Below are 19,544 nucleotides of genomic sequence, written 5' to 3'. Positions count from 1 at the left end.
TCTCTTTTGAAACTACTTGAACAATAGTTTTGTCGAAATTTGTTCACAGTTTTTAAGTGGAAAATTTTATCATTTATATAAAACAGGAGCTTTAATTTCTATCTAAATAAAATTCTATAGAATAATCCATAAAGGAGGAACTTGAGGTCGAAAATGGGGATGTATCGCCGAGTCTCCTCCGTCATCGGAAGTGTGAAATGCCATACAAATGCGTACTTGAAATTTGGTATCCGAGATACGTTCGGAATCTCGCAAATCGTATCGGGTTTCTTTAAGTCGTCATGGCTAGGTAGAAGATCTCTTCTCGGTCAGGTCCTTCGGGTACCTCGGGGAAGTGATCTTTGGTCGCCTCGACTTGTTGACCTATCGTCCCATTCCTGAAGGATCCAGTTTCTTCGTATCATTCGAGAACTCGAGCTAACGATCGTGTGCGATGGGGATGGCCCGTGTTTTATTGGTCTAGCGCCGCGGAATCTTTCCGGGGAAAGCGGATTCTCTCCTCGGCATTTCTGCGGTCCAGATCGGATCGCGCTTCGTTCTCAGAAAGAGATCGTTTAATACGAATAAGATCTTTTTTTTTCTAAATTTATCTCTGAAAAATTAAATTTAAAGTAACGATAATAAATAATAGACAGGGTGTCTCGCGGTCAGGGAAATCTGGAAAACCGAGCGTTGTCAGGGAATTTTATAAATCTGGACTTGTCAGGGAAGAGTCAGGAAATTTTACTATTTTTATCTGGATTTTTTACATTATTCTACATTTGTCTCAATAATTTGAAATTTTTTATTAAATAAATATAAACTTTTCCTTGACGCCCAGCACGCTAATTTTCTGTGTTGTTAAAAAGCGATTTATCTACAGCGTGTTCGTTAATTTATATTTTCATCGTCGTGTTATTTTATTCCAATGTGTTTGATAGAGACGAAACTAAAAAATTTGATATAATATAAATAAAAAAGTTATAATGCAGGTTTGTATAATTGATTTAAATTTTTGTTTTTTTAACTTCTGAACCTTTTTATTGTTGACAAAAATATCTCAAGGATTTCATGATTTAACATTTAATTGATTTATCATATAGATATCTATGCAAATAATATATTTGGAAAAAATAATATTAAAAAGTCAGGGAATTTTTTTCATTGAGTCTGCTGGACTCTGATAGAGGAAAAAATCCCGTTTAGAAATTTATGTTATCTATACTATATACTATAAGCATAGTATCATCGCGATATAAGAGAATGATAATGCGTGAAGCGGCGGACGCGTCGATGAATTTCATTAGCTCGGGAATCATCCTAAGGAGAGAAATGGATGATTATTTCGATGTAGAGGAGGCAAAAGTTCCCGCGCGAGCGCACCTACACGTTCAACTACTTTAGGCTCCTCGAAGAGCCCTTGATTTCGCAATCCGAGAGTACGAAGATCTTGCGGCGCATAAAACGAGGGTGACGGAGAAAGAGAGAAGAAACGAGCCGCGCCTAAATCCCCTTAGAAGGAAGAGGGAGAAAGAGAGAGAGAGAAAAAGGAACCCCCTTGGTCGACGGTGCCCCTTCTCGCGACGTAGCGTTTGTAAGAGACGACGACGATTCCCTTTGCGAGGAATAAATCCACTGAGCGGGACGGAGCAGAGCATATTTACAACCGGGAAAGAGAGACGTAGAGAAGGAATGAGTCTCTCGCGGAAGGGGCACGAAAAAGAGGGCGATGGGAGTGAAGTATCCTCGACAATTCTAGGATACTCCTTGCCGGTATCCCGGGGTCCTTGCTGTATAAGGACTATTCTCTCTTCTTCTTCCTCTTCCTCTTCGTCCATGCACTCGTTCCTACATGAACGTCTTACCCTTTCGTGTTTCTCTCTTTTTTTATATTATATTATGTATATTATTTTGGTTTTCTTTTTTTCGTTTACGTTCCGCTATGTATTCTTCCTCTAACTTTCCTTTGGAAAAAAATAATTCGGCGTTTGTATAAAATAAATTTATATAGCTAATTATAACGAATGTCTCAATATCAGATATGCTGAAACGCTTGTTTGCCAATATTGCGAATTTTAATATCACAGATGAGATATTTTAAAGATTCGAAATGAAAAACGAGTTAGAAGCAAATAAAATAATAAAAAAAGTAGAAAAAATGAGTCAAAATTCACAATCCCAATCAGAATTTTGTACATTCTGCCTGTGGTGCTATATCAATGGCGACAAGTGGATTCAACACTGAATGTTTCAAGTGATATCGCGCAGAGTGTCGCTCCAATCGGGGAAAATCCATATTTTCGATGCATTTAATGCATAAAATGACACAATTAAAATGCGATGTCCGTTTTTGCATACTGCTTCTTTTTTCTTTACTTGACAAATCCTCCAACGTAATCAATCCTAAATTAGCTACCCTATAATAAGAGTTCTCAATTTAATCGAGAAAATTGTAGCTAGGCGCGAAAGAGATATATAAATATACAACACTTCTCTCCTTTTATTACAGCTTCAAACTTTAAATTAAAAACGTGTCTCTGACGAAATAGAGCAGTTTTTTCTATAATAGTGAACAAAATTCACAAATGATTCTTGATGTCATAATTTAATATTATATAATAATGAAGGAACAGAAGCTTTGATTCGAAAATACTGCATGTGAACTGTCATTTATCCCTCGGTTGTATTTTTTGCGCAACGAGTTGTGATATTCACGAAATGTAAGAGCGTATCACATTTTTTTTCCCAGCGCTATTGCATATTAAAAACGCCGATATATATACGATGACAGCGAGATTCGAATCGGCGCAATCGGCTCAATCTAGAGAGCGGCCAAGCGAGTCAGCTGTAACTAACTATGGAAAATACATCTCTCCTTTCTCTTCTCTTCTTCCCTTGCTCGTCCAATTTCCGATATTCGCCTTTTTCTGTCTCGCAAACGATAAAAATATCGGCTGCGCGAGACACAAATTGGGAAACGTCACCTCTCCATTCTGCCTATAAAAATGTTAAAGATTAAGGTTGTCAGAAAGTGAATTTCGACATTTCATTTACTTTGCATTAAGATATGTATAAAAAAATAGAATGTAAGAGCCATCTCTAAGTGTTTGCTTTTCGTAAATACGAGAAATTAAATTAGTTTCATTGATTCTAAATATTCAATATAAATATTCGATATTATTGCTCAGATGCTTTCATATTTCTCAATTAATTTAATCTTTTAATTTAAAAAATTGAGCTTTATCTTATTTTATAAGTTACGTTCTTTTAATTTTTCAACTTTCGTTTTTTTAAGAAATTTTTTTAAGAAAAGCAAAACTTTTCTCCTACTTTCAATATCAATTTTCAAACTAACATCTCTATTTTTTGATGCTTTAAGCAGTCAAATTATTCTCCTTTAAACCTATTTAATGTATAATTTAGTGAAAGATCCCTTTTTTAAATATCTAAAAATAGGAAACTGTTTACTGCTTATTTGAGAAAACTTGTACAAAATAGAAGTAAAATTTCGACTCGAATTATTTTATAAAATAATCTTTGTCTTTATACTAATTCCAGTTCTATCTTGACTCGAATTATATATTGAAACTATTATTATAGACTCAATCTTAAATTTGTGTCAAAGTTTGCGAGGATAAGTCATTTTATAAACTTCAATTACGTTAGACTTCTAATTTAGTATACACGGAAAAAATTTTTTCTTAGAATTTACCCTGAAAAAATCATGGCAAAATATTAACATCTACAACCACAATAAGATGTAAAAAATACGTTCGATTAATTTCACCACCTACATAATATTTTTTTAGAATATTTTTTATTAATCGGAGAAACTCATAAAATTCCATATTTCCCCACGATTACCACGATTTTCAGGCTAAATTCTACGAGAAAATTCCCTTCATGTATAAACAGACAAAACGTTACGTGTCAAATTCCACGTTTAATCTCGCAACTCTCGACTATTATTGATCCATCGATTGTACAGGCCTGCGATTGAAAATTATTCACAGCAGAGATGAACGTATCATCGCCAATGGGAGCTAAGTTAAAGCGCCCGTAAAGGCGTCAGATAAGGCGCCATCGTTGATTGGATCACCGCGAGGAATCGATATCCTACCTCTTCTTCCTCTTCCTCTCTCATACACACAAACACACACACACACACTTTTGAACACCTACGTACAGTTTACCTTCGAGCACGTCTCTTCTCTCCCTACCTCTCCCTGTCTCTTCCTTCTCCTAGGCCATGGGTGCCGGTGGCTGCCTCCAATTTCTCCGTGATGGTCTCATGGAGGATTCTCAAGAGCCCTCTCATCACCCTCCGGACCATCCGACCGAGCTCTGTCCGGCAGTCTCCATGCCAACACCCGCTCGATAAATTTATTGGTCGCCTCTGACACGGCTCTGCCACCGAGTTGTGTCTCTTTCGCGTTTGCCAGCAAGCCAGAATTTCGGTGCCAAAGATAAGCGTCATCGAGTCATTCATTGCGCTTCGAGCTCTTTCCAACTTCTTTCCGGATGAAAGCCCCCAATGGTCCCGGGCCTTTTCGACATACGACATGTAATGAAGAAAATAAACTAGCATCTCTCTATCGATTAACTCTCTACCAGTCTTGCGTAAATTCGTCGTTAGTTATCGTTATCGTTTCTTTTTAAAGTCAGAGAAATTCAACTCCAAAATTATCTTTCGATCTTTATTATCGGTTAATGTATTTTTTAGTATTTTGGACATCATTTTTTAATACTTTATATCTTTGTAATTAAATTTGAAAATTAATCAGGAAAACCTAAAAAATCGAAGAATTTACCCCGATTTGCTCCGCGTATCACCTCAATCTCGAATGGATCAAAGTATCCGTATCCGATGAAAGTTAAACATCTAATGTCAGAAAAAATCGTCGATCTCGTGACTGATATACATATATCGAGAATGAAGAATCCGGTTCCCCCTTGTAAAATGGCAAATAAATTAGGAACGGCGCATGTTCGCGAGAGTCAACACGCTATACTCGCGCGTCGGCCACCCTTTCTTCCGAATCGCTCCCCCATAAACGTGCCTCTATGGTGTGTTGTGTACTTCGGTCGTATACACGAGAAGGGTACGTACCTACATACTTTTATATGCGCGCGCAAACGCGAGATGAAATGGGAGAACGAATGCGGGATACACAGGAATCGCGGGATTTAGGAACGTGATGTAAATTCTGCACTATATATATGTATTTATAACATACTTTTTTTTAATTAATTTGATTATTATATATTTAGAGTAAAATTCATGACAGTTGTTCATGTCGTAAATATGTGATAGTCGAAATTTTATTTCTATACTATTAATATTATGTTTATGAATTCTATAGTTCTTGAGTTACAAGTATCCCAAATAAAAGCAAGAACTCAAAATTCTGCTTCTATTCTCAACTCCAATTTTTTTATGTTTATAGGTGTTTGATTTCTAAAATAAATCTAAAATAAAAATATGTGAGATAGAGCGGATGAGAAGTGAAGGGAATTAAGTTGGAAGAGAGGAGTCGTGTCAAGCGACACAAAGCGACAATGCGGAACTTGGAGCAAGAGTAGTAGGAATGCTCGAAGAAACGGAAAACAAAACGAAAATGACGTAGAAGGATTAGTTGGCGAGATGTAAAATATTATAGAGAGGAATGGCGAAGGAGAGAGAGAGAGAGAAAGAGGGAAAATGAGAAGGAAGGAGAACGAGATCGCATGGACGACCAAGTTACACCAACACAATCTCCCGACTGCGTTTATTAACGTACGTTGTGTGGGGATTTGCTGGCGCAGCATCGAGATCAGCTGTGTACGGCAGCCAGCCAAGCAGAGGGTCAAGTGTTTCTCCTTCTCTTCCGATCCTCCCTCTTTTTATCTCGCTCTCCTCCGTCCGTGGTCCTCCGTCTCTCCCCTTCATCCCCCTAGCTTACGTTGCTTACTACTCGAATACTTTTCGCGTCGCGACGTCGAGGCAAAATGCTGGAAACGCGTTCGCGAAACCATGCGTCGCTAAATCGAATTGCTCGCAAAATTCCGCACCTTCAACATTTTGTACATGGAATTTTCTCGTAGAATTTACCCTGAAAATTATGGTAATGATGGGAAAATATTGGAAGAATTTTATAAGAATTATTCTGATTAATATTTTTTATTGTGATAAATATTAATCAGAGAAATTCTTATAAAATCCTTCCAATACCATATTGTCCATGATTATACCATTGTTTTACATATATAATACTTGTTTATACATATATAATATTAAAAATGTTTTCGACACGGACATTTTTCCACTTAGGGATTGAAAAGAGAAGCTTATAAATTAAATAGGATCGATATCAAAATAAAAATGTGGTAGATTGAAAATTGAGATCTAGAGTATATAGGAGAAAAATGTCTCGACTCGACGCGGAGTGAAACCATACATTGTGCTTCGATGAACAATGGCTGCAGTTAAATGTTGACAGAATCGGTCACATATAGAATGCGAGAGGCGGTCATCCTCCGGTCATCTCTTTCGTGCAGCATCACGACTCGTCCCTGCCATCGATATCGAAACGCGTAATTGGAAAGCTCCGCTGAATACTCACGAGCCGGTTGGAAATCGGAGCTTTTCCGCACTCGAGTTTCGGTTTTGCTGATTCCCAAAAGCTCATCGAGCCGTAGATTGAATTGTTTCGACAAACGGCATCGAACATTTTAGCAGATACAGCTTTTGAAATCGTTGTTTCGCCATCAAATTGCGCTCGCCCGATGAAATAAACACAACGCTATAAAGCACGTGCACGCGCTTTAGTTTCGGTAAATACATATATATATATCGCCTGCTTTTCACGTAGAATTTATATATACCTACACAGATTTCGAGGGGATCGATATCCGCAGCTAGAGAATCAAGAATTAACGTTATTTATACGGCGTTTCGTCCATTAATTTTTTTAAATATGGTAGCGTCACGACTGTTTCTCGTCATCAAACTGAAACGTAAATTTTTTATATAAACGGCCATTTTTGTAAATATAAAAATAATGATGTACGCGCGCCAAGTCTTTTCTTGAAGAATTATAGAAAAATACAAATGAGAGGAAGAAGAGAAGAAATACGGAAGAAATGAAAAGGAGAAGAGAGGAGAGCCTCGTAAGAGTCGTTGGGAATAAATGTCGCTCTCGTCTCATTTCGTTTCGTCGACTGGCTCATCGAGGCGTCTAGGAGAGCCGCCTCCATTATCGTTGCCAACTAGAAGAAGTAGGCGACTAAGGGGGTGAGAAAAGATGGAAGAATACACGTAGAAGAAAATAGAGTCACGCGACCCGCTGTTCGTTTCTTCCCCAGGTGGTGCAAAAGTTTCCTACGCGAAAGAACGAGAAAAAAATAGGAAAAAAAGAAAAATCTACGTCACAATTAGTACGAAAGGAGATGGGATCCAATGCACACTTCGGGAAGAGGGAAATGGTGGCGGAAAAATTATTGGCCGCCTGACTAACTGGCTTCATAGAAGAAAGGTCTTTTCTTTTTTCGTTTTTTTTTTTTTTTTTTTTTTTTAATATTTTGCACACACGCATCGCGAACACGCGGCGCAAAGCCTCAAAGGCGCGCCTTCAGCCTCGAGTTCCATCGATCCCTCCCTTCCTCTTCATCCCTTTCCTCCGGCTTCGTCCCTCATCTTCTCTCGTTCCCTGCCTGGTGGGCGGAACAAAGCCACCGGAAATCGCCCGAGTGGTACTTTGGCCCGTTGGTGGCGCCATCTTGTACTGGGTGGTGAGTTTTATGGGGGAGAAACGTGTACGCATTGTTCCTGCAACCAGGTAGTTCCATGCGGGCTCTCTCTTTTTCACCTTTCATCTCCTTTCCCACCCCTTTTGCTCTCTTCCCTTACGTAAGTTTCCGTCGATCGAGTTCCACGAGAAATTGACAAGTCGACTTTGGATTGTCGAATTACATAGTAAGAAGCGCAATTTTAATGAAGCAGCATCTTCCGAAAGCACCGATGCATTTTTTTGCTTCCCTTCTCACTGCTCTATTAGTTTCCATTAAGGATATATGATAGTCATGGAAAGTCTGCTTAATTCGTATCTTGTCGATAAAAGACGCTAATCTATCGTAAATAGAGGACAAGATGGAGAGAAAGGGGAGAACATTTACGTAGTCTTACCTTTTACTTACACACATGTTGTACAATGTTTATCTACACCCACCATATAAGCATATAAAACCGGGAGAATTGTTTGATAGGAATGTTTGCACAAGAGGAAGATTTCTAAGAAGAAAAGACGGATGTCAAGGTTATCGACATCCAATTTTCCGGAAATTGTTGTTTATATGTTACTAAGATCAATATGTTTTTTGCTGAAAATGACAATCTTTTTGACTCTTCGTTCATATAATAAAAATAACATTTTTCTTACGGGCGAAAGAAGAGAGGAAGATGGATTTTTATTAATTTCTTTTCTTAATCGATACTTTTTGATCCACGCGTTGAAATGAAAAAGCTTCGCTTTGCAAATATATATAATTTCATCGAAATTTTATTTACATCGAAAGCAATTCAAAATGTGACACTTTATTTAACTATATTTATTTTGAATGTAAAATTAAAAAAATATTGATGAATGTTTTTGAAAAAAAATATGTATACTGTAATCTTGTCAAATACATCAAATTGAGCTGGAATTTTTTATTTTACATTTCCAAATCGTTTTATTCTTCAAAATTGCGAGGCGAAATTTATTTTCAAAAAATATTCTGAAATAATCTTAAGCTAATCATCCCCGTATTTGAGGAATAGCTAATTTATTACGTTACGATTACTATAGAAAAGATGCGTAAAGAAAGCTCAAGCTGGATAAAGAATCGAGAAGAATAAGGGGTAGATAGAGCTTTTAGTCCGCCAATGCTATTTATAAGCACGATATCTCTCTCTTTTTTTCTCTCTCGATGCATTCGCTAAAGAGAGAGAGAAAACGAAGCTATGCGACGTGGCAGGTCGACGGGAAAGTGTAATTTCAGTTTGAAACAGGAACAGGGAGAGGCCGACCCACATCGAGGTTTTGAGTGTTTGTACTGCTGACGCGGCAATCCAATCCAATCCAATACCCGTACCGTATACACATATGAACGAGAATCGTTTCTCTCTCTTCCTCTCTCCATCACTTTTTTCCCTCCCCCTAAGTCTGGTTTCCAATACAATTTCGCTTTTGCCCAAAGCTCCATCTAACTGGACGCTCGTCATTTCCTCGATTTTCAATGACTTTCGCTCAGCTGTATGCATATCGACGATTTATATTTCAAAGTTATTATTTCTATTTTTTTTAATAAGGTGATAATAATTGCGAAATAAAATCTTTGCCAATCTTGATCAAACCGCAGAGAAAATTTTGCAATATAAGATCAAAGACTTAAAAATGATATACACATGATTTTTTATATTGATGTAATTTTGTATACATTTGTTTAATTCGAGAAGTCGCGGACGGGATAACTAAAGAAAAACCGAGGGAAAATTTTACTTTTATTTTTCAAGGTAATAGGCTTGACAGAAGTTGAATTAATTTTTAATTTTTCTCTATTTTTTTAGCTTAAAAATATAGGCGTGCATTCCAATGACGCGATTTGAAATAAATTCCCTAAAATATTTTCTAATTAATATACGATTACGAATATGATTCGCGATAGAGTTGAAATGAAGGAGCTTAATAGACGTTTAATTAATTTTGAATTTCGGTCCATTTTTTTATCTTAAAAGTAGGGGCGCGCATTACGCTGACGCGATTCAAAATAAATTCCCCGAAATATTTTCTAATTAATATATTCGAAATATCCCGAAGATCTAATTGACAATACCTGATCACGTGGTACGATTACGAATTTGATTCTCGACAGGGTTGGAACGCGCGAGCGGGGTGCGTTATTATGATAAACGCAACAATAACGAGGGATGATCCGACGTGTAAACTGTTAAACCCTCCTTCCTTTCCTCTATCGAGGGCTGTGGGTGAGGATTATCGTGGGGGTCGGACGGGCCGTCTGGAATCTACAGGGGGTTGTTATTGTTGCCGCGAAAGAATGGGAAGTAACGGCGGGGGAGAGTAAAAGGGAAACGCATACACACACACTTACATACACTTTCTGATATAGAAACGGTAGTCTATAATATATAGTATTCAAACGTGCGAGAGAGATCATCCCCTCTTCGATGATATCGACAGTGTGTTTGCCGCCTCCTATTACGAGCTCGATTGAGCCAAACTATACGATTATCGTGCGTCAGTGATAGCCTTTGTACGCCGCAGTCGCTGAAAATCCCGGGGGTTAAAGAGTTACGCCACTTATTTGCGCGTAACTGCTGCTGTCTGCTGGTCCCCATCGAACTCTCTTAATATAATCGGTGAAAATGTCATTGATTCAAATACACCGGAGATCAGCAAGTGTTTCACTCATCTTCAGTCGAAACACTCACTTTTCTCGTTCATTTTGCTGTGATTAAAATAGTAAGATTTCGAATATAATTAAGAAAATTTTCTCTTAAAATTTACCCTGATTAAAATTGCGATAATCATGGGAAAATATTGGAAGAATTTTATAAGAGTTATTCTGATTAATATTTGTCACGATAAAAAATATTAATGTTTACCACAATAAGATATAAAATATGTTCGATAGTAAAATTTATCACGTAGGTACATATTTTTTATTATGGTAAATATTAATCAATTCCAATATATTGTCCCTTGATTATCATGATTTTCAGAGTAAATTCTAGGAGAAAATTTTCACCGTGTAGTATTCAGAATTACATACAAAATCAGTAATAATCGTACATATTTGTTGCTGCATGTTTATGAAATATTGAGTGAATTTTCTTCCTCGAAATTTCTGCGAGAAATTTTTCAGACAGTCGCGAGAGATTTGTTTGTCATCGTAATTTTTTAATTTTGCGATACGTTATATTAAGTACTTATCTTTGCGTAATTAAGAGGGTGAAATAAAAATTCTATCGTGGTAAGATCTACTCGAGGATCGATTGGAGAACGTATACGCGTGGCGTGCGCAATCAATTCAATTAAAAATTGATTTCCATCCGCGGGTGACACATCAAACAAACCGTCTCCCACCCTCGCGCTTTCGCAATGCTTTCTCTTATTCCGGATTTCCCTCTGCGGCCTCTCATAAAGCATCGACTCGCAATTCGAAAGCGAGTTATAAATATTCAAACGGGAGGCTGTACGTGGACCACGACGCGGCGGGGAACGGTTTTGTCCTTTTGTCAGCGCGATCATTATAACTCTCGCTTCTCTCCAATTTTTCTGTCGACTCGCGAGAGAGGATTTTGACTGGTTCGAGAGGCGAGTATATATACAATACTACACATTCGCGAGTGACGATGTTAAGATAGAGCGCAATATTGCACACGTAACGTTATACAATGACATTTTTTTTATTCGACACGGAATAAGAATAATCTTTCCTCTTTTGACATATAAATATAGATTTAGTGTAAGTGTATTTTATATAGCATACAGTTTCCGATAAGTAACACGTGTGTGGTATGGAAAAATAAGTTGAAAATGTATATGTAAATTTTTACTCGAAATAATTAAAACAAGTGATTTTTTATTATATAATAAAAGAGAAGAGAGGAGAGAATTTTCTCTTAGAATTTACTCTGAAAATCGTGGGACAATATGATATTGAAGGAATTTTATAAAAATTTCTCTGATTAATATTAATCACAATAAAAAATATTTATGTACAATTAATCGAATATATTTTATTTCTAATTAGTAAATATTAATATTTTTATTGTGGTTAAAATATTAGTCAGAGAAATTCTTATAAAATTCTTTACCATATTATCCCATGATTACCATAATTTTCAGAATAATTTCTGCGCATAGTTAATAACACGTGTGATATGGGAAACCTATATGCTATAGTTCTGTGCGACAAAATAAATTAAAGACGCAGAAAAATACACATAATTTTTCCCAAAAGCTCTTTAAATAACTAAAATAAATTATATATTATATTATAAAATAGAGGAGAAAAAAATATGCGTATAAATGGATGTTGAATTATGACTTAAACACTGGGTGCATTCGATCCTAGAAATACCCAAGCCGAAAGTGAGGCAGGCATTAATGACGCCGTATCTACCTACCTACCTTAGTGTGTACACCCCGTTCCCAAAGTGTGCTTTCGAAAATCCGTTATTAACGACGGGCTATTATGACGTTTCACGGTGCACGTCAACGCGCGGGCGCTTATCCAGTGACGTTGCTCCGAGTCCTGACGCACACACGCTGCATATTATTCTAGAAACTGAAGACACGCGCCGGCACGCTCCTATTCATCTAGAGGCGGCCTATATTGCGCCTGTCCGTCTCCCTTTTCCGCCTGTCTCGCCTATGTTAATTATTCGGAATAACCTCGCTGCTAATTCGGCGCGCAAACTAATATTAATAATATATTATTTAATATATTATTTAATTTGTGTATATGATATAGATCTCTTTCTTGTATTCAATGTACCAACATTTGTTTCCAGGTTATCGAAGCGGTGACTACCAGTCAAGATACGGTTACAATAGCGCCAGTTCGAGTCAGACTCGCGGACCATGGCCCAATTATGGTCCGCCGAATTTCAATCAGTCGCCTTACGAGTATCAGCAACAGCGCAATTATAATAATCATCATCAGGCGCGAAATAATTATCAGAACACGCAGCAGGGATATCAGAGTCAAGGGGTATGTCTTTTTCCCTTTTATTGCATTTCGATATATGTATATGATCTGTTTCTCAATCTGGTTCTCCATATCTTTATTATTTTTTTTTTTAATTATATGTGTGTCTTTTTAAAGTGAAAAATCAGAAAAGATTTAAAAATAATGAAGCTTATTTCTTCGAAGTTTCAACTTTAAATAATTGTAATGATAGAGATACAGGTAGTGAAAGAAAAAGATAGAAAAAATAGTATATTATCGATCGAAGTAGTATCTCTTCATAGAATATATTTTTAATCGAGATGCTTCGCTTATATCTCATGTTATAGAATTATTCTCGAGGAAATGGTGGAGGAGGTCACCGAGACAGATGGCGACGATCGATGTAGACATCAAAATGTAAAAAAGTGTAGACTAACTTTGTCGCACGTTATCATGTAATAATTAAGATTGAATTTTTGCGAAGAATCGCTATGCATAATAATCGTAACAAGGTAAGGTTTATAGGAATTATTATCTATTATAGAATCACACATTTTTCTTGGTCAAAATACGCGTTCTAAATGAAATAAATATATACAAAGTAAACGGGAAGGCATGCTGAAGTTTTCGATAAATTTGCAATAGAAACGCGATTGAATATTTCGCGCTGCAAGTGCTGTGTTCGTATTTCGCATTTTTTAAAAACATCGTGATATTATCAATCGGATAATATAACATTGCTTGTTTTTACCTGTGATTTTCTCTGCAAGATACATCATGTATAAATATTTGTGTAAAATATGCGTGTTTAAAATACCAGTTTAAAATGCATTACCTTTCAAAAGTTATACGTTGTTCTTCGGTTTTATATATTTTTTCGAGACACATTGATTGAATTTTTTTCTTTTTTCAATTTTCGTATTATATTTCAATACTCGATTATTCACGATCAAGAGAAAACGCATAAAAACAAATACACCATTTTATATTATATTTATATTTGTTATATATATATTCCCGAGTCGAAATTTTTCATATTATTGTTTTTAATTTCAATTTTATTCATATTTATAATTTTTAGAGAAATATATTTAACTTTTATGCAGGAATTAATATTCCTCTTTGTACCTCAAATAAACAATAAACAAATGTTTTCTCACTCTTAGAACTTTGAACAAAACTATTATAATATATTAACTATTAAATAATTTGAAGAAATGATGATATATCTGATTATGTTCAAAGTACCAAAATAATAAATATTAAAAATTGAGATGGAAAATGGACGCAAAATTTCAACTCGGGGTACATATGTTACGAATGCAGATACTAACATGAGTTATCACAAATAAAAGAGACCGATGCACAGTATTAGAATTTGAAGAGAGAGAAAAGAACGCTTCTCTTTCTATTTCTTTACGCGCTATTGCATTTTGTATTAAACAGTGTGTATCCTACACTAATTAAATTCTGCATTCATATTGAATGTAACGATCGCTTCGTTCATGTGTTTGTAAAAATAGTATAGGCACAGAAGCATATTGAAATAAAGACGTCTTTCATCTTATGCAATCAAGTACAACGTTTACGATCATCACTCGTAATAATATCGTTTTGACAAAACTCACAGCTTTCGGACGATTACTGTGTCTAATATTTAGAACGAGTACGTTGACAAGAATATCGTAAATTATGTATTAGTTAAGATTGTCGATACATTAAAAATGTATCAGGTTAATCGGATATCGAAGTTGGTGCGCGAAAGAATTCGCGCATGTTAAATATTAAGATATAACAATATATCGGTGTGACCGTAAGTAACATTCTGAATTTCTCACTCTGTATTGAAATACACGATATTTCCTTATGAATTTTGTATTTCCTGAACATTTTTTAAATTATTTTACAAGCTCGATCGAAGGATCGAAAGGAATAACAATGATTTTAATCATATATAAGATAAAAATTTCAGGTATAACTTATAACAGGTAAGAATTACATAAAATTATCGTATTAAACAGTGAATGCATTTATCATGTTTTACAATATATTCTCGTTTTATTTTTAACGCGACTACATTCTGACTTTCTCACTCTGAATTTTTTGTATTTTCTGAAAATTTTTAAAATTATTTTACGACAAGCTCGATTGAAGAATCGAAATAAATAACAATTTTTAATGATATAAAATAAAAATTTCAGGTACAACTTATAACAGGTAATAATTACATAAAATGAGTGCATTGAATCATGTTTCACAATTAATATATTTTCGACAGAGAGTAAAGAATTCTCGCTCTCGGTTTTTTTTCTTAACGCGACATCTTTCGCGCATAATAGCGATTCATTCGCACTGTGCGATTACATAATGGATCGTTGAGTGTCACACGTATACCGGGAGAAAATAGAAGCGCATACGACTCGCTTTATCGCGCGGTTTCGTTATTGTCCCTCTGATGAAATAAAGCTCTATCTGCGCCGAGAGATCTACCCCTGCTGCTAGTAGGTTGCGGTCGCTTATCAGGCACACATACAACACTCGCTCTCTCGATTTCTCCCCCATTGTCCAGCAGCAGCGGGGCACAATGCCGTCCTTTTACATCCACGTCGAATATAAGTAAGTCATCGCTCGTGCTTATTCGCACGCGGAATCTGATTTGACGAAAGGAGACGGTTGAAATTTAATGTCAATTGCTGATAGGAATTGAAATAGGAATGTCAAGAGTAAAATAGAGGAGAGTGTTTTTCAGAGCAATCTTGACAGATTTTGCTGAAAAGTTTGATTCAATTTTTTAATTAAAAATGTATGATTTAGGTCATAAATATTAGAATTTTTCAACAAAATCTGTCGAGATCGCTTCTAACACTCTTGACATTCCTATATTTTTAATTAAAAATGCATGATTTAATTAATTGATTTTTTTTTATAATATCACAAATGACTACAAAAATCTGTGAACAAAAACTCATAAACATAAAATATTCCTTGGCTCCTGACACATAGACACATCTTTCGATGACATACGTGCAACGAGAAGAAAGACGAGAGAGAGAGAGAGAGAGAAAAAACGAGAAGAATATAGGAAGGAAAAAGTTGGGTGTACGAAGGTGTGTGGGGTCCGTTGGGTGATTGAATCGCGAAGTAGAAGGTGAGGACCCTCGTGGAAGCACATGGAAGGAAGGTCCAGGTGCGCCCTCGCCTCGCGCGATCGCATGCAACGTCGAAGCCTCTTTTGTTCTTCTCTCTTTCCTTCCTTCTCTCTCGTTTCATATACACATACGTGGAACATACGCGTTTACCTACCTACGCTTTGCTAACGCCGGCTAACGTAAAAACGCGCGTGTACACTCTCGTGCATTCGCGGGATGCGAGCGTCTGAGGCTCGAAAATATAATAGGGACTGGAGGACCGCGTCGTGCGCGAAATGGATGATGGATGTAAATGCCAAGTAGCCAAGAGAGTGCGCGCTGCCTCTTTCTTCTACTTTTCTATATGCCCTCTACTTCCGACGAGTACGTCGTTTAATAAGCAGCCATTGCCCGAAAATCGTTTTTTAAGACGCGAGATCACGCGGAAAGATCAAGCAGCTGCTGATCCTTTTTTTCCTCTTCTGCAACTTGCCGTATAAGCACTGCAAAAAAATTGTTAACCAAACCTTTCAACTAAATTACTATTTTGTTAAGTGAACATATATTAGTATTTAAGTCAAATATATGTTTTGTTAGATTTAATATGCTATATTTAATTTAAATATTTCTATAACAAATCAATTAACAAAATAATATTCAATATCAACTTCTTGAGATTTTACATGTAAAAATTAAATGGAAAAGAATAGACAGTAGTATCATAGTATCCCACATTGAAATTGATTCAATTTTTAACCAACATCTATTTTCTTATTTTGAGCAGTCAAATATCATTTTTCTGTCGATTGAATTTTAGTTTGTCTCCTATTTTAAATCTCTAAGTGAGAAACTTCTCTATATTTGAGTACTGAATGAAGAGCTAGGCAATTCTGCATTTTATTTATTTATTTTACACGGCAAGAGAGAAGAAACAGCGAGTTTATTTTTAAGCGACAACAAAAATAGCGATCGTAGTGAACAAGTCGTTGTCTCGCGTTCGATGTTTAACCCTTCTGTCAATAAACTGACACCCGGGGTCCGAAGCAGCTTTAAATGTTAAAAATTCGGAAACAAAAATAAGAAAGAAAATGTTTGATATCCAGCAGCTGTTAAGACGAAAATTATTCCGGTGCAATGCGTCGAAAACACGTTGTTGGTGTTTAGCTACCCATGCATTGATGATAGGGTGAAAAATCGTGCGCTGACAGAAGGATTAACAAGGGGCCGTCAGATCTCCGTGCTAAGAAAAAGACAGGCGCGAATCCGCGGAGGATCGGTGGGTGGTCGATTTTCAGCTACACGGGTGAAAGACAGGAAAGGTGAGCGAGATGAGCGCATCTCGTTACGCGACGTGGCTCCTACCATAGGCCACCGCGATGACGCAGCACCAGCTCCTGGGTTACCTCTCTGTCCATTGTTCTCCCCGCATTTCTTCTCCGGCTCGTGTTCAAGTGCTCGAGAGCTCAATCGCTAACCCACCCTCGAAGCCCGGATCTCCCTCGGCGTCGACGTACTTTTTAAACGCGTTCGCCGCGCGCGTTTTTTTTTCCTTCGCGTAGTAGACATAAATGTCGACTTCTCTGTCCGATTTTGCCGCACAAAGCGGCTAAGTTTCAGCGCTAATTGCGAGCTCGAAGTCGCGATGAAGATTCGTCAGATTCGTCGCTCGCGGATTTTTGAAATTTAATCGAGATTGATGAGATTTGATATATTGACGAAATTTAAGAGGCGCGATCTAAATGGACGAGAGTATCTTTGATACTTTCAACTTTAAATAGTTAGATTATTCTTCGTTGAAACTTTTTAATCCATAGCCATATTTTGCTAAAAGTTCTTTTTTTTCATTCTCTAAATGAGAAATTGTTTATTTAAAGTGCAAATAGAAGAGTTTCCTATTTACAATTTATAGGTATAAATTAAATCTTAAAATATTCTATAAAAGAGAGACAAATGTCGAGGTTGAAAATAGAAATTTTTATAAGAATAAAGAGGGAGAGAGAGAAAATGAGTATTTTAATACAAAATATAATTATTTATATAAATCTAAAAAAGTAAAATAAATTTGCTGGCGAACACGTGTTATATATGCTTTGAATTAAAATTTTATCGAATAGAGAAATGTCATGAATTCAGTATTTTTATTTGTATGACATATTTTTGATTTAATCTTTTTCAATTATATTAATATTTAAAATAGCAGGTATATACTTCAAATTTCATCAATTTTGTCCAATTTATTTAATAATATTTCGACCTCTGAATAGATCCGAAAATGTTCCATATTAATTAGAAAATGTTGACAGTTCTTAATATAATTTTAATAATTCTTACACGAAGAGAATTTTCTCTAAAAATGTTTCGAACATATTTTACATATATTATGTGATAAATCTTAATCAGAGAAACTCTCATTAAAATTCTTCTAGTACCACATTGTCATGTCCCACGATTATCCCACGATTCCATGGTAAATTTGAAGAGAAAATCCTATGATAGCATTTAATTACAACAGAAAGTATCGAACAACAGTAGACGCATTTCCGAGATTTCAGAGTTTAGAGAGAAAAATCGGCAATAATAATTACGGGGAACATCGCGGGAAAAGGCGATGAAAACGAGGTATTCGATACTTAATCGGTGTAGTACCGTCGCGTTAACGTCCCTATCTAAATAATCAGTTGGCTCAATAGGGAGGAGAGAGGGCTCTCGCGACGCAGGGCGTCGAGGACCGACTTCCGTGGCAGAGGCACCCCACGACGTTCCCGCGCGGGGCATCCGCCTGTCGATAATGTCCCGCAGCTCACCGGAGACAGCGGGCCTCACCTGCGGCCAGGCTCCGGCGGACCCCCCTGAAATCCTTCGATAATCGGACTCCTTGACTCCGACCGCCCAGTCTCGCGGAAGTAACGACGCGCCGTCTCTTTCACGGAAAACGCCTCCGAATGACTTCGCTACTCGTCTTCGCCGCATATAGGGGTCCGCACCCTGGTGGGCCTCAGGGCGCTCTCTCTTTCTCCGTGTGTGGGAACCGCGCGATATAATTCCCTCCGTGGGCGCACTCGTCGAGTGGCACTCGTCACTCTTTCTCCCTCTCCGGTTGGGTCCGGCTGATAGAAGTATGCATGCGCGCCCTGCGCTCGAGAAAGAGTAAGAGAAAGCGTTGGCATAATTTGACAAAAGCCGCGAGTGCGCAGCTCTCGGCTTCTGTGTGCCAGCCGCTCGATAAACAATGTGCCATCGTGTACGCGCCAACGGAGCCACGAGTGCGCCAACGTTGAGCGCGTACAATGCCATCTTATATGACATTTTTCGAGCCAACCGTCGTCATCGTCATCGTCGGACGACGACGGGGCTTTAATCGCTCGTTAGACGAGCGACGGGCTTTTGTGCTCTCTCGCAACTGTTTTTCCGACTGCTGCAATGCCTGCTGGCATCTCTACCTCGGCTGAATCGAGAGATTGAGAGGGATGAAAGAGAGCCCTTGATCTTGCGCGAGATTCTGTACACGTATGTATGTGTATATACGAATTTAGATCTCTTTCGCGCGCGATTTATTTATGTTTGTTTTTATTTGGCGACGCACATTTTTGGTGATAACGCGGATAAAATTACAAAAAGTTCTCATTGAACACGGGTGATGAAAATGCCGACCGAAATGTCTTGATGATTTGTGGAAAGTCATATGATTTCTGTCAAAATAAATTTCGATCATTTCAATCTAGT

At 37.1% G+C, this 19,544-nt stretch overlaps 1 protein-coding gene across 1 annotated transcript in view; it reads left to right on the top strand.

Annotated features, from left to right (window-relative positions):
- Rat1 (5'-3' exoribonuclease 2 Rat1) overlaps positions 1-14,564 on the top strand; it is a 33,155-nt gene extending 18,591 nt beyond the window's left edge. Inside the window, exons 16-17 of the mRNA XM_029322953.2 lie at positions 12,536-12,735; positions 13,041-14,564. Coding sequence (XP_029178786.2) covers positions 12,536-12,735; positions 13,041-13,100 — 260 coding nt within the window. The 3' untranslated portion in view covers positions 13,101-14,564. The remainder of the gene's footprint in view (positions 1-12,535; positions 12,736-13,040) is intronic.
- Positions 14,565-19,544: the final 4,980 nt, after the last annotated feature.

This window comes from Nylanderia fulva, unplaced genomic scaffold, assembly GCF_048542155.1.
Source record: "Nylanderia fulva isolate GAGA-0341 unplaced genomic scaffold, ASM4854215v1 Scaffold9, whole genome shotgun sequence".
NCBI lineage: Eukaryota > Metazoa > Arthropoda > Insecta > Hymenoptera > Formicidae > Nylanderia > Nylanderia fulva.
The sequence above is the reverse complement of the archived record's forward strand: the minus strand, read 5'-3'. Positions and strand labels throughout refer to the sequence as shown.